The sequence below is a fragment of the Phocoena sinus genome, chromosome 3, assembly GCF_008692025.1.
Source record: "Phocoena sinus isolate mPhoSin1 chromosome 3, mPhoSin1.pri, whole genome shotgun sequence".
Lineage (NCBI taxonomy): Eukaryota > Metazoa > Chordata > Mammalia > Artiodactyla > Phocoenidae > Phocoena > Phocoena sinus.
In genome coordinates, this window is record NC_045765.1 from 11,004,964 (window position 1) to 11,019,666 (window position 14,703).

Below are 14,703 nucleotides of genomic sequence, written 5' to 3' on the forward strand. Positions count from 1 at the left end.
ACCAGTGCTATGCGAGAAGTTAAGAACCCAGCCACTTGGGGCTCAGGGTGTGCAGGTTAGGCAGGAAGATAGGAAACCTGCACCACAGACCTTGAGTGTGGGTATCCTTCCTTGTATCCCAAGATGCCCGCCCGAGCGCGCCCGCTGCCCCGCCTCGTGTGCTCCCGCGCACCGGGAAGAGGCCCCCCCTCATCAGTAGCCCGCCGGGCCAGATGAAGAACTACGTGCACGCCAAGCAGCTGCCCGTGGCCAGCCGCCCGAGCGTCTTCCAGTCTCCTGACGAGGACGACGAGGAGGACTATGAACAGTGGCTGGAGATCAAAGGTGAGGGGCCGGGGCTGCTGCCCCCCTTCCACGGCTGCCCCTCCAGCTGCTCCAGCAGGGTCCACGGGCACCGGGGACAGCGCAGCCAGGGCTGTGGGGTGCTTGGGGCTGTGGTCAGGGGGTGCCTCCAGGCTGAGCCTTCAGGATGAGCGAGGTGAAGGAAGGGGTGGGGAGCAGAGCATGGGGAGCATGGAGGGGCCGCAGAGTGTGGGCTTCATCCTGGGAGCTGTGGGACCCACTGTCCACTTGTGTGGGGGCTGGCCTCCGGGGGGGTGTTCTCAGGGGAGCATTCACTTGTGCCCTCCTCATCCAGTACTAGAAGAGGAGCTCCTCAGTGCGGGTACTTGTCTCCACGAGTTTGGGCCAGAGGTATGAGCGTGCCGGTTGGAGGGCGTGCTCTCCTGCCCAGGGAAGGACAGTCATTGGCCTTGGGTGAGCCAGTTCCAGCCCCATGGTGGAGGAGGGCGGAGGAGGGTGGTGATGGTGGCACTCCTAGTGCATCCAGCCACGACCATATTCAGAACGAGACGTCGGTGCTGTGTGGAGAACGAGCTGTGTGAAGTCCTGGCCCTAGGCCACCTCTGCTCCAGGATGGCTAGCACAGTCATGTCTCCCTGACAGGACAGACTGAAGCGACCATATAATCATGCCATGACAGCCTCTAGGCCTCTTGTTCTGGATGAGGGTGCCGGCTTCAGGCCGTGCATCTAAACAGATCAGGGGCCAACCTCGAAGCTTGGAGCATTAGTCAGAATGGAGTCAGTGAGTGTGGTGTTCCCTCAGAGAGGGGCCCTGGCAGTTCAATGGTACCCTGCTGGGAACTGCTACTTTATGAGGGGCAGTGGGTGTCTCAAGGCCCTTGAGGCTTTTATGGCCTGCTGTTGATACAACCTCAGAAAAGCACCTGTGCTTGTAAAGTGATCAGGTCAGGGACGTTGCCAGGCATGTGGGAGGAGGATGAGGCTTAGGGAAAAGGTAGACACAGAATGTCTCTGAGACCTCTTATAGGTCCTCCTTAGGCCACATGTTGTACCCCGCCACCCCAACCCTGCGAGCTTTCTGGCAGTACAAGCAGCAGGGGGAATAAGAGTGGCCACAGGCTCAGTGTCTGGCCCCATTGCCAGGAGGAGCAAACATTCCTAAGCACTGACTGACATCAAGAAATTTCTTCTGGGAGTTTTCATATGAGGGATGTGAGCTGTATGGTGGCTGACAGTCTCAGAAACAGGCCAGCAGTAAATACAAAAGCAAGTTCCATGTGGCTCAAAGTGGAGGCTAATACAAAAAAGTATATATAAAAATATATATGTGTGTGTGTATATATATATATATGTATACCTATATGTATATATATATATATGTATATATATGTGTATACATATATATGTTTTGTTTGTTTTGTTTTTTTTGTCGGTACGCGGGCCTCCCACTGTTGTGGCCTCTCCCGTTGCGGAGCACAGGCTCCGGACGTGCAGGCTCAGCGGCCATGGCTCACGGGCCCAGCCGCTCCGCAGCATGTGGGATCTTCCCGGACCGGGGCACGAACCCGTGTCCCCTGCATCGGCAGGCAGACTCTCAACCACTGCGCCACCAGGGAAGCCCCCAAAATATATTTTTTAGTGGTGTTCACTGAAAGTGCTCTGAGGTAACAATTAAACCTGTTGCAATGAGTGTCCCTAGCTCCCAGATGTTGGTCTGGAAACACATGTTCTCACTCATGGAAACCAGGACTTCTTGGAGAAATGGCTGGCTCTAGGTCTGGGCAGGAAGCGTCTGAGATGATCCTGAAGTGCCCTGTCCCAGCAGGTATCGAGGAGGCCATCAGAGACTGGGGTCATGTCCAAAGGCCTCGGGAGTCAGCTTGAAGAGGCTCCACTGGCCACAGAGGGGGTGATTGAGCTTCTGTGATGATATTAATTGTGTTGGATTGAAACCCACTGACATCTTAAAATCAGAGTTTGTAATGATATTTAAAAAAAAAACAATTTGTCTTTGAAGGATGAAAGGGAATTGATTTATTGTACTGAACACTGGTAAAGAAAGGGATTGAGCATTCCGCAAAAGGAGGGGGAGGGTGGCTATGTTTTCCAACATCTCCCTGCCAGCCTGGGGACTGGCTTGGCCTTTGGGAGGCTCACACACTTTTCTCCCTCCAGCATGTCTCGCAAAGGCTGTCTAGACCGACTCACCCCTCATCATGGTGCTTTGTGCATGGACCCGGGACGCCCGACAACCTCCCGCATTTCACCCTCTTCTCCCCCGACCCCTCTGTCCTTGTGGTCCGTAGAGAGAGTGTGCCTGTTGACTGTGGGGTGTGTGAGTTGAACCCCAGTACTGACAGCCTCCTTAAAGTTTCACCCCCAGAGGGAGCCGAGACTCGGAAAGTGATAGAGAAATTGGCCCGCTTTGTGGCAGAAGGAGGCCCCGAGTTAGAAAAAGTAGCTATGGAGAACTACAAGGATAACCCAGCATTTTCGTAAGTACTTCTGGGAGGGGAAGGCCACTGCTACTTAATGTTCTTGCCACATGTTAGTACATGCAGATGTTCTTGTAAAACCCTGGTGGTGACTGAAGCTGGCCGGGGCTGGGTGCTTACTTGCGTGGGCCAGATACTGTTCTGAGAGCTTTCTAATTCACACCAGAGGTAGCAAGGGGCCCCAGTGTGGTGTGGAGACTTATTTTTGGGCCCCATCGAGGTGTCTCTGCTCACCAGCTTGCTTTTGCACAGTATGTCTTCAGAAGCTGCATGGGTCCACCCATCCCCGTTGCTCATTTTCCACTCTTTGTTTTACAAAACTCTCCAGGTTTTTGCATGATAAGAATAGCAGGGAATTCCTCTACTACAGAAAGAAGGTGGCTGAGATAAGAAAGGAAGCACAGAAGTTGCAGGCAGCCTCTCAGAAAGGTAGGTGGCTGAAGGGGGTGGGAGGTTCTAGGGAGGCGTGTGGACAAACCACGCCCCAGGTGGAATCGGGGTTCCTTTCCTGGAACCCGTCGTCGTGTGGGGTGGCGTTGACAGTGCAGGTCTGTGCCCTCCCAGGGAGCTGGGGTCATGCTGGGACCAGCACTGCCCTCCCTGCCAGTGCTCTGAGACGAAATCTAAGGGTCAAGGTAAAGGTCAAGGTCATGTCCAGGAGCTCAGCCCTGTGCATGTAAACGGGGCACAGGAGAGGAACATTCGCCCCTTGGTTCATGGTCATTTTCACAAGTGCTAATGAGCACCTGATGCGTGCTGGGCACTGAGGACACCTAGAGACAAATGCAGTGACTGACACTTGTCGAGGGGGGCCAGGAGACAAAAATGGTCAGCTGGTGGGATGAGTGTCGGGAGGGTGAGATGCTGCCTGGTCTCCAGCTGTAATGAAGTGAAACCCCAGCCAGGTGCTGGTGGGCAGCAGGGCGATTGATGTTTAAGCCAAATGTGGGCCACAGACGTTGGTTCATCATGTCTGTCACTCGCAGTCCCGTGCCCTGACCTTCTTCCCAGGAGAGGTGGGCCAGGCCCATCCCCCCATGTGACCTGGGGGGACAGCTGCCAGCAGAAAGACTGACGTGGGGATTCCCATCTCTCCTCCAGCCTGGACCCAGACTCTCCCTCACATTCTGTTCCCATGTCCCAGTGTGGGTCCAAAACCCCCAGACATATGGGGTGGGAAGGGGTCGGGTGTGGGGGGGCAGAAGCTCAAGATATATTATTATATGAATTCAGGTGTTTGGTTCCAGTGCAGTAATCTGATTCCCATTTGCCTGTTTTTCTTTGTATTGTTCCTAAAATAAACCCCTCTTGTTGCCCGGGGTTCTTAGCAGAAATTAGGCTGTTGGGTGTGGTGAGTTGAGCTCAGTACTGACAGCCTGCTTAAAGTTTCACCCCCAGAGGATGAAGAGGTCAAGAACCTCGCAGAAAAGTTGGCCAGGTTCATAGCGGATGGGGGTCCCGAGGTGGAAACCATTGCCCTCCAGAACAACCGCGAGAACCAGGCATTCAGGTAAGCGGTGGGGGGGAACCCACTGGAGAGGTAACCTCTCACCCTAGTCACAGCTCCCCCGCTGAGAAAATGGGCTTGGTGTGGTATTGAGACGTGCTAGGGTCCCATGGCAAGAAGTTGGCAGGGCCAGGACTCAGGTCCAGGAGTTTCTGACCACAGAGTTTAGGCGTGCCACCGCATAGGCATTCCCCAAGTGCACATCGGTGCCCTGAATCATCTCTGAGGCAGGTGTGTGGGGACCTTTGGGGCCTTGTGTTTTCCAGGTGCCTCATGGAGAAAGTCTCTAGCACTTGCCTTGCTCCCTTGTAACAGAATAGGCCAGGCTCTCGAGCGGAAACTCACAGAAGTGTTGTTCACTGTTTGCATCCTGAGGGTCTCATCTTTACGACAAGGGAAATGGCAGGAAAGCAGGGAATGTGATACCTCAGGCTCTGGGGAGGGGGAACCCACAGCCTGTGTGCAGGTTCCACAGAGTGGGTGGGACAAGCATCCTGGCCTCCCTGCTGTCCCCAGCCACAAAGTCACACACCACTCCCTCAGGCTGGGTCTGTGCTCCCCCCGCTCTGTCATTCGTTGGGTGGGTTCAGCCCCAGCTCTTTGTGGGGGAAGGCGGGTCGGGGCGCTGGATGTTGGGGTGTGGGAGGGGTGGTCACTGCTGCAGGGCGGGGGCCGGCAGAGGTTTGTGAGGTGGACGCTGAACCTGTTGTGGAGGTGATGCACCCATGAGGACGCTTGGCCACGAGTAACACAAGTCCCCATTCAGTCAGTGAGGAGATGCGATGGCGCTTTTAACGAATGTGCTAGAGCAGCAGCCATCTGGGCTGGTCGATTCTGCAGCTCTAGACACCATCAGGGGCTCAGGAAGAAAGAAGAAGGTGTGGATGCTGGGCAGGCGGCCAGTAGCATCTACTACATGTGAGCCAGCGTGAGCTAGACATGGAACAAAGTGAAGGGCGTCTGGAGGGACTGCCACGCAGGAGTGAAGTGGCAGAGATGGCGGGCGCTGTGCCACCTTGGCGGGGGAGCAGGGTGAGCGTTGATGCAGTGCAGATGGGCCTTGGAGCCCGGCCGGGCTGGGTCCCGGAGGGCTCAGGTGTCCACTGAGAGCCTTTGGAGGGTCTGCATAGGGAGTGACAGGGTCAACTGTTCTTCCAGGATCATCTGGCCACAGTTGTGGAGGGTGGCCAGGCACACCAGGTTGAGGCACATGGGGGCAGAAGGGAACCATCGCGTGGGGCCGGGGGTGGGGAAGGGCTGCTGAGGGTTTCAGGTGTCCCTGTGTCTGGTACCTGGGCAGCTAGGAGCTTTCATGGGGGCTGTGGGGTGTTTGGGTCTAGAGTTCAGGAGACCCAGGATCTCCTCACAAAGTAGTGATATCGGCCACCACTCTGCACTACCCAAACCAGTGTTGCAGCGTTACGGTATAAGTCACTACGTCTTTTTTTTTCTTCTTCATTTACCTAAGTAAGTTTATTTAAACAGGAAACTTAGTGTACTGTCACTTAGCGTGACAAGAGCTGACAAAAAATCTATCTCAGGCAAAGTGGGCGAAGTAGTGGAATTCTGTACAAAACCCCCAGCGCAGGTGGCTCTCCCTGGTCACAGGGTCCCAGGGCTCAGCAGCTCCAGACGAGCCTTTTCCCTGGGGTCAAAGCGAAGAGACATTATCACCACAAGTGACTCCAGGCCCTCCCTGCAGCTCTTGCGCCTTGTGGGGGCATTACTGGCAGGCATCCAGCTTGTTGGGTGTGGCTTTGATGGAGGCTAGAGGGTGACTGCCACGGATGAGGACAGAGCCTGGGGGTGTCTGGCAGAGAAGTAGCTGAAGGTGACCAGCGTGGTCTGGGGGAGCTCATTTCAACACCAGAGCTGAACTACAGTTGGCACTCCGCACATTGGACCTGGGCAAGGCATGCAGGTTCATACCAAGCAGACTGTTTCATCTTCACATTGGGTCAGGTGCAAGGCAGCTCCCCTCACCCCAAATCTAACAGCCACCCGTGTTCCTGCCGCTCTGGGCCCTTCCCTTCTGATTTCCCAGCAGCTGTGAGTTTTGGGAGACAATTGTAATAGCTGTGCTCATCTGTAAAGAAGCTGGAAATGTCTGTTCCTTTGACCAGGCATTCTACTTCTGAGACGCCATCCCCAGAAATAATGTTATATATATAGCACTGTCATAGTCTTGAAAAATTAGTAACACAATGAAAGCCCAGCCCCAGTGGGCTAAACTCCTATAACTGCATCTCCCCAGTGGAATCGTGGCCATCGGAAGGCAAGTTGTTGAAGGTGGTAGCAGCCAGCACACCTCAAGCCACGTGTGACTCTAACACATCACCCGGGTGATCCATGTTGTTCTTTACAACAGCCTGGCGTGTTGGCCTTTAACAGGTGAGCAAGGCAAGGAGGCCAGTTGGTGGAGATGCCTTCACCACCATGCTACACTGCATTCTGACAGGAAAGCCTTATGTTGTCGGGTTAAGAAATTCTTAAAATATCAGGATACGGAAAATAGAATCACAGCTCTGTTCAAATAAATCTGCAGTGGAAAAAGTCTGGAAGGAAAAGACACTAAAGTGATAACTTTGGTTAACTCTGTGGGTGGGATTACACCAGTCAGAGGGGGTCTTCGTTGTAGAATCCCCTGCACCTGTGCCCGGGGCCCATAGTGAGCTGTTATGCTCCTCGCAGACAGGCATACCCATGGGGGGCTCTTGGGTGCTGCCTCTCAGAGCATCTCGGAGGAGAATCAGCATGAATCAGCAGCTGAGGCCAGGAAGAGGCAAGCTTGTGAGCCTAGAGGAGACCCACCCCGTTAGGAGCTTCCCCCCTGCCCCAGTGGGCGAATTCCCCAGTCTGCTTTTCTTGGAAGAACCAAATCACTTTAAATCCATGTCCTGGTTGCTATGAGTCTTTTTTAAATTCAGCCATCTGCTCCCTTCCCTCTTTGAACGACTTCTTGCTTTCGTCTCTTAATTTTTTTTAAGATGTTATTTTTTGAGCAGTTTTAGGTTCGCAGCAGAATTGAGGGGAAGCTACAGAGACTTCCCATGTGCCCCCTTCCCCGAAACATGCACAGCCTCCCCCATTATCAACAGCGCCCACCAGAATAGTATATTTGTTACAATTGATGAACCTACGTTGACACATCATGATCACCCAAAGTCTATAGCTAGGGTTCACTCTTGGTGTTGCGTATTCTATGGGTTTGGACAAATGCGTAATGACATGTATCCATCATTATGATATCATACAGAGTATTCTCACTGCCCTAATATTCCCTGTGTTCTGCGTGTTCATCCCTTTTTCCTCCCTAACCCCTGGCAACCACGTAGTTTTGTCTTTTCCAGAATGTCATATAATTGGACTCATAGTATGTTGCTTTTTCAGATTAGCTTCCTTCACTTAGTAATATGTATTTAGGGTTGCTCTGAGTCTTTTTGTTTTTGTTTTGTTTTGTTTTGCGGTACGCGGGCCTCTCACTGTTGTGGCCTCTCCCGTTGTGGAGCACAGGCTCCGGACGCGCAGGCTCGGTGGCCATGGCTCACAGGCCCAGCCACTCCGCAGCATGTGGGATCTTTCCGGACCGGGGCACAAACCCATTTCCCCTGCATCGGCAGGCGGACTCTCAACCACTGCGCCACCAGGGAAACCCTCTGAGTCTTTTTTTGGCTTGATAGCTCATTTCTTTTTAGCACTTAATAATTTTCCATTGTCTGGATATACCGCAGTTTATTTACCTATTCACCTCCTGCAGGACATCTCGGTCGCTCCCAAGTTTTGGCAATTATGAACAAAGTTGTAAACATCAGTGTGCAGGGTCTTTGTGTGGACATAAATTTTCAACTCTTTTATACCAAGAAGTGTGATTGCTGGATTGTATGGTATATTTAGTTTTGTAAGAAACAGCCTAACTGTCTTCCAAAATGGCTTGTACCATCTGCATTCCCCGCAGCAACGAATGAGAGTTTCAGTAGCTCCATATCAACATTTGATGTTGTCAGTGTTTTGGCCGTTCTTATAGATGTGTAGTGATATTCATTGTTTTGATTTGCATTTTCCTGATGACATGAAGGGAAGTATCTTTTCATAATGCTTACTTGCCATCTGTAAATCTTTGGTGAGTCATGTGTTAAGGTCATTGGCCCATTTTTTTTTTTTTTTTTGGTGGTACATGGGCCTCCCACTGTTGTGGTCTCTCCCATTGCGGAGCACAGGCTCCGGACGCGCAGGCTCAGCAGCCGTGGCTCACGGGCCCAGCCACTCCACGGCATGTGGGATCTTCCCCGACTGGGGCACAAACCCGTGTCCCCTGCATCGGCAGGTGGACTCCCAACCACTGCACCACCAGGGAAGCCCCCATTTTTTAATTGGCTTGTTTTTTTTATTGTTGGGTGTTGAGTTCTTTGTATATTTTGGATTTTTTGTTTGTTTTTTTGTTTGTTTTTTTGTTTGTTTTTTTCTGGCTGTGTTGGGTCTTCATTGCTGCACGTGGGCTTTCTCTAGTTGTGGTGAGCGGGGGCTACTCTTCATTGCAGTACGTGGGCTTCTCATTGCAGTGGCTTCTCTTGCTGTGGGGCATGGGCTCTAAGCGTGAGGGCTTCAGTAGTTGCAGTGCATGGGCTCAGTAGTTGTGGCGCCCGGGCTTAGTTGCTCCATGGCACGTGGGATCTTCCCAGACCAGGGATCAAACCCGTGTCCCCTGCATTGGCAGGCGGATTCTTAAACACAGCACCACCAGGGAAGTCTCCTTTGTATATTTTGGATAACAGTCTTTATCAGTTGTGTCTTTTGCAAATATTTCTCCCAGTCTGTGGCTTTTTCTCCTCATTCTCTTGATGTTGTCCTTTGCAGAGCAGAAGTTTTTCATTTTAATGAAGTCCAGCTTATCAGTTGCTTTCATAGATCATGCCTTTGGTGTTGTATCTAAAAAGTTATTGCCATACCCAAGGTTACATAGGCATTCTCCTATGTTTTATAGTTTTATGTTTTACGTTCAGGTCAGTGATACATTTTTAGTTAATTTTTGTGAAGGTTATGAGGTCTGTTTCTGGATTCTTTGTTTGTTTGTGTTTTTTTTTGCATGTGGATGTCCAGTTTCAGCACCATTTGTTGAAAAGGCTGTCTTTGCTCCATTGTATTGCTTTTGCTCCTTTGTCAAAGAACAGACTATGTGTATGTGGATCTGTTTCTGGGCTCTTTGTTCTGTTCTGTTGATCTCTTTGTCCATTCTTTCACTGATACCCCACTGCCTTGATTACTGTAGCTTTACAGTAAGTCCCGAAGTCAGGTAGTATCAGTCCTCCAACTTTGTTCTTCTTCTTCAGTATTGTGTTGGCTATTGTGGGTTGTTTGTCTCTTTATATAAGCTCTAGAATGAGTTTGTCAGTATCCACAAAATAAATGATTTTGACTGGAATTGCATTGAATCTAGAAATCAAGTTGGGAATAACTGACATCTTGATAACATTGAGCCTTCCTATCTTTGAACAAGGAATAGCTCTTCATTTATTTAGATCTTCTTTGAATTCATTCATCAGAGTTTTTTAGTTTTCCTCATATAGATCTTGTACCTATTTTGTTACCCTTTACCTAAGTATTTTATATGGGGGAATGCTAATGTAAATGGTATTGTGTTTTTAGTTTCAAGTTCTACTTGTTCATTGGTGGTATATAGGAGAGTGATTGACTTCTGTATTTTAACCTTGTATCCTGCAACCTTGCTATAATACCTTATTAAGTTCCAGGGTTTTTTGGTCTATTCTCCCATCTGTGTTTTTTATTTTTATTATTTGTCGCGCCTCGTGGCTTGTAGGATCTTAGGTCCCCAATCAGGGATTGAACCTGGGCTCTCAGCAGTGAGAGTGCAGAGTCCTAACCACTGGACCACCAGGGAAGTCCTTCATGTGTTTTTTTTATGTAGACGATCATGTTATATTTCCTTCTTCTCAGTATACCTTCTACTTCCTTTTCTCATCTTATTTCATTAGTTAGAACTTCCAGAATGATGATGAAAAGCATTGGGGAGGTGGGATATTCTTGGCTTGTTTCTGTTCTTAGTGGAAAAGCTTGAGGTTTCTCATCATTAAGTATGATGTTAGCTGTAGGTTCTTTGTAGATATTCTTTATCAAGTGGAGGAAGTTCCCCTGTACTCCTAGTTTACTGAGAGTTTTTCTCATGAATGGGTATTAGATTTCATTAAACACTTTTTCCACAGTGGTTGATAATGATCATGTGATTTTTCTTTTTTAGCCTGCTGACCTGATGGATTACATTACTTGATTTTTTCTTTTCTTTTCTTTTATTCATTTGTTTATAGTTTTTGGCTGCATTGGATCTTCACTGCAGCACGTGGGCTTTCTTTAGTTGCGGCGAGCAGGGGCTACTCTCTGTTGCAGTATGCGGGCTTCTCATTGCAGTGGCTGCTCTTGTTGCGGAGCATGGGCTCTAGGCACGCGGGTTTCAGTAGCTGTGGCACACGGGCTCAGTAGTTGTGGCTCGCAGGCTCTAGAGCGCAGGCTTAGTAGTTGTGGCACACGGGCTTAATTGCTCTGCGGCATGTGGGATCTTCCCGGACCAGGGCTCGAACCCACGTTCCCTGCATTGGCAGGCAGATTCTTAACCACTGCGCCACCAGGGAAGCCCACATTACTTGATTTTCAAATGTTGAACCAGTCTTGCCTGCCTAGAATGAATCCCACTTGGTTGTGGTGTCTATTCTTTTTATACATTAGTGGATTAGGTTTGCTAATATTTTGTTGAGGATTTTTACATCTGTGTTCATGAGAGATGTGGGTCTATAGTTTTCTTTTCTTGTAATGTTTTTGTCTGGTTTTGGTATGAGGGTAACTGAGTAAGTTAGGAAGTATTCTCTCTGCTTCTATTCTCTGAAAGGGATTGTACAGAATTGGTATAATTTCTACCCTAAATGTTTGGTGAAATTCACCAGTGAACTTTTGGAAGGTTATTAATTACTGATTCAATGTATTTAATAAAAATAGGCCTGTTCAGATTGTCTAGTTCTTCTTGTGTGAGTTTTGGCAGATTGTACCTTTCAAAGAATTGGCCCCTTTCATCTGGGTTATCAAATTTGTGGGCATAGAGTTGTTCATAGTAATCTGTAGTAATTTTAATGTCCGTGGGATCTGTAGTGATGGCCCCTCTTTCTTTTCTGTTGTTAGTAGTTGGTGTCCTCTCTCTTTTTTTCTTAGCTTGGCTAGAGGCTTAACGATTTTGTTGATCTTTGTTTCTTTTAACTTTTACAAATGTTCCACACTGGGTTTTCTGAAGGGTGTACATGCTTGAACCATGACCCAGGAATACAAAGATGACACAGTCTCCCCATCCCTCCATCCCACCCTAGGATGTTAGCGGGATTGGGAGTCCTCCATCCCTCTCCCATTTCTGGCGTAGACATGTAGAAATAGTCTGTGGATTTGTTTTCTGCTAACTTCCTTTTTTTTTTTTTTAACTTCCTTTTATACAAAAGGAATTTACAGCATCCTCGAGCCTGCATTTTGCTTTTGTATTACAGCATTGTGCCGTGACTGTCTTTCCAGGTTCATGAGTGCAAGTCTAGCCCCTTCTTGTCAAGGGCTTTGTAATCTCTGCTGTGCACGGGTTTTGCTATGTGGAACTGGGCTGTGACTCTTCCCTCTGGTGTGGACTCTAGAAGTGGGACTGTTGGCTCAATACATGCATAGTCTGAGAGATGCTGGACAGGTGCAGAAGGAGCTGCAGCCTCTGCTGGCTCTGAACCCAGCACCTCCTGCTCTGCACTTGGGGACCAACAGCTACCAGCAAGGCTGCTAGTGAGCTCCCTGTCTGTTCTGATGTTTAGTGTCTTTGTTTTGTCTCTGTCCACTGTTGATGCCTCTCAAGGGTGCATCAGAAAGGAGCACAAATACGCCCAGCTGTCAGGTTTGGGACAAATCCTGCCCCTTTTGGCACCAGGTGTCTCTCGCAACTCAGGATTTCTTGGTTTGTAGGCACTGGTGCACTCATCTAGGACAGCAGGGGAAGAAGCCTGGCAGAGCCTGGGGAAGGTCTGAGAGAGCCCACACCTTTTCCTTCGAAGCAGGGGATCAGTGATATTGTGACGGGCATCCAGTAAAGATGGGGTAGGGGCTTGCAGTGGCCCTCAGCTCACAGGAACAGCATCATGACAGGCTGTGGCCATGTCACACTGTTCCTCTAGTTTGGGCCACCAGCAGCCACTGAGGCCTGGCAGGGCAGGGGTCACGATAGAGACCTCCATCTTGACATGACCCTGAAGTGACCTAGCTGGCCCCAGTGTGCCTACACAAGGCCCGAGCTTCTTCTGCCCTAAATCAGGGGTAGGGGGCTGAGGCCCAATGACGGTGTGCCCCCCACTCTCTTTTGCAGCTTTCTGTATGAACCCAACAGCCAAGGGTACAAGTACTACCGCCAGAAGCTGGAGGAGTTCAGGAAAGCCAAGGCTGGTCCCACGGGCACCCCCACGGCACCTGACCTCGGACTGAAGCGCAGATCTCCTCCTGAGACCCCGTTGGGGTCCATGCCCACCGCCACTGCCTGCCCTACCTCATCTGCCCCCTTGCCCAACGTCAACCCATCTTCAGCTGCCCCAGGGAAGCCGGCCACCACAGCCAACATGAAGAGGAAGCGAAAGAGCCGGTGGGGTCCTGAAGAGGACAAGGTGGAGCTCCCGCCTGCCGAGCTGGTGCAGAGGGACGTGGATGCTTCTCCCTCACCTCTGTCAGGTGGGCCGACCCCCTCCCTCAGCCTCCTGGGGAGGGTCTGGCATCTTTCACTGAGCGTAATGTTTTCAAGGTTCATCTGTGTTGAAGCACATGTCAGAATTTCATTTATTTCCACAGCTGAATAGAATTCCAGTGTACGGATAGACAGCCTTTTGTTTATCCATTCATCAGTTGTTTAGAAGCTTGGGTTATTTTCACTTTTTGGCGATTGTGAGTAGTGCTGCTGTGAACACTGGCCTACAAATACCGTTCAGACCCCTGATTTTGATTCTTTTTTGTATATACCTAGGAGTGGAATCACTGGGTCTTCCGGTAATTCTGTTTCACTTATTGAGGAATTGCCAAACTGCATCCTGCAGCAGCTGCACCATTTTACATTCCTATCAGCGGTGCACAAGGGTTCCAGTTTCTTCTCATTCTCGCCTTATATAGCTCTTCTAATAAGTGTAAAGTGAAATCAAATTGTAGTTTTGATTTGCATTTCCCTAATGACTAATGGTGTTGAGCATCTTTTCGTGTGTTATTGGTCAGTGTATAGTTTAGTTGGAGAAATGTCTGTTTTAGCCCTTTACCCATTTTTTAATTGGGTTGTATGTCTTTTTGTTATTGAGTTGTAGGAGTTCTCTAAATGTTTTAGATATTAACCCCCATTCAGATACATGATTTGCAAAAATTTTCTCTAGTTTTATGGGCTGTATTTTCATCCCCTTAATGTCCTTTGATACACAGAAGTTTTAAATTTTAATGAAGTGCAATTTATTTTTTCTTTTGTTGCCTGTGATTTTGGTCTTAAGAAACCATAGCCACATCCAAAGTCTTGAAGATATGCCCCTATGTTTTCTTTTAAGAGTTTTATAGTTTTAGCTCTTAAATTGAATTAATTTTTATATATGTTATAAGGTAAGCGTCCAACTTCATTTCTTTAAATATGGAGATCCAATTTTCCCAGCACCATTTGTTGAAGAGACTATTGTTCTTTCTGCATTGAATGGTCTCTTGACACCCTTGTCAAAAATCCCATAGATGTAAAAGTTTATTTTGGGACTCTCTGCTCTATTACACTGGTTTATATATCTGTCCTCATGCCAGTAGCACACTGTTTTGATTACTGTAGCTCTGTGGGAAATTTTGAAATCGGGAGTGTCAGTCTTCCAACTTTGTTCATCTTTCTCACGCTTTGGCTATTCGAGGTCCTTTGAATTTTTGTATGAATTTTCAGATGGGCTTTTCCATTTCTGCAGAAATCATTGTTGGGTTTTGATAGGGATTGTATTCATCTATAGATTGCTTTGGGAGGTATTGACATGTTAACATTTTACGTCTTCCAATCTGAGAACATTGGATAGCTTTCCATTTACTTGGGTTTTCTTTAATTTCTTTCAATGTGTTTTGTCTTTCTGTTGTACAAGTCTTATACCTCTGTTAAGTTTATTCCTAAGTGATTTACTCTTTATGATGCTGTTGCAAATGGAATTTTTTAAAAATTTCCTTTCTGGATGATTTGTTGTTAGTATAAGAAATACAACTGATTTTTTGTGTGTTGATTATGTATCTTCTTTCTTTTGCTAAATTCATTTATCAGGGTAACAGTCTTTAGGGTTTTCTACACATAAGATCATGTCATCTGCAGATAAGGATAGTTTTACTTCTTCCT

The 14,703-nt window shown here is 48.6% G+C and overlaps 1 protein-coding gene across 3 annotated transcripts in view; it reads left to right on the plus strand.

The window, feature by feature from the left end:
- SUGP1 (SURP and G-patch domain containing 1) overlaps window positions 1-14,703 on the plus strand; it is a 30,131-nt gene that overhangs the window by 7,000 nt on the left and 8,428 nt on the right. Inside the window, exons 4-9 of one of the 3 annotated variants that reach the window (XM_032627765.1) lie at window positions 124-324; window positions 638-693; window positions 2,481-2,800; window positions 3,129-3,229; window positions 4,187-4,310; window positions 12,694-13,049. In XM_032627765.1, coding sequence (XP_032483656.1) covers window positions 124-324; window positions 638-693; window positions 2,481-2,800; window positions 3,129-3,229; window positions 4,187-4,310; window positions 12,694-13,049 — 1,158 coding nt within the window. The remainder of the gene's footprint in view (window positions 1-123; window positions 325-637; window positions 694-2,480; window positions 2,801-3,128; window positions 3,230-4,186; window positions 4,311-12,693; window positions 13,050-14,703) is intronic. The other 2 variants (XM_032627766.1, XM_032627767.1) reach the window with 2 other exon arrangements.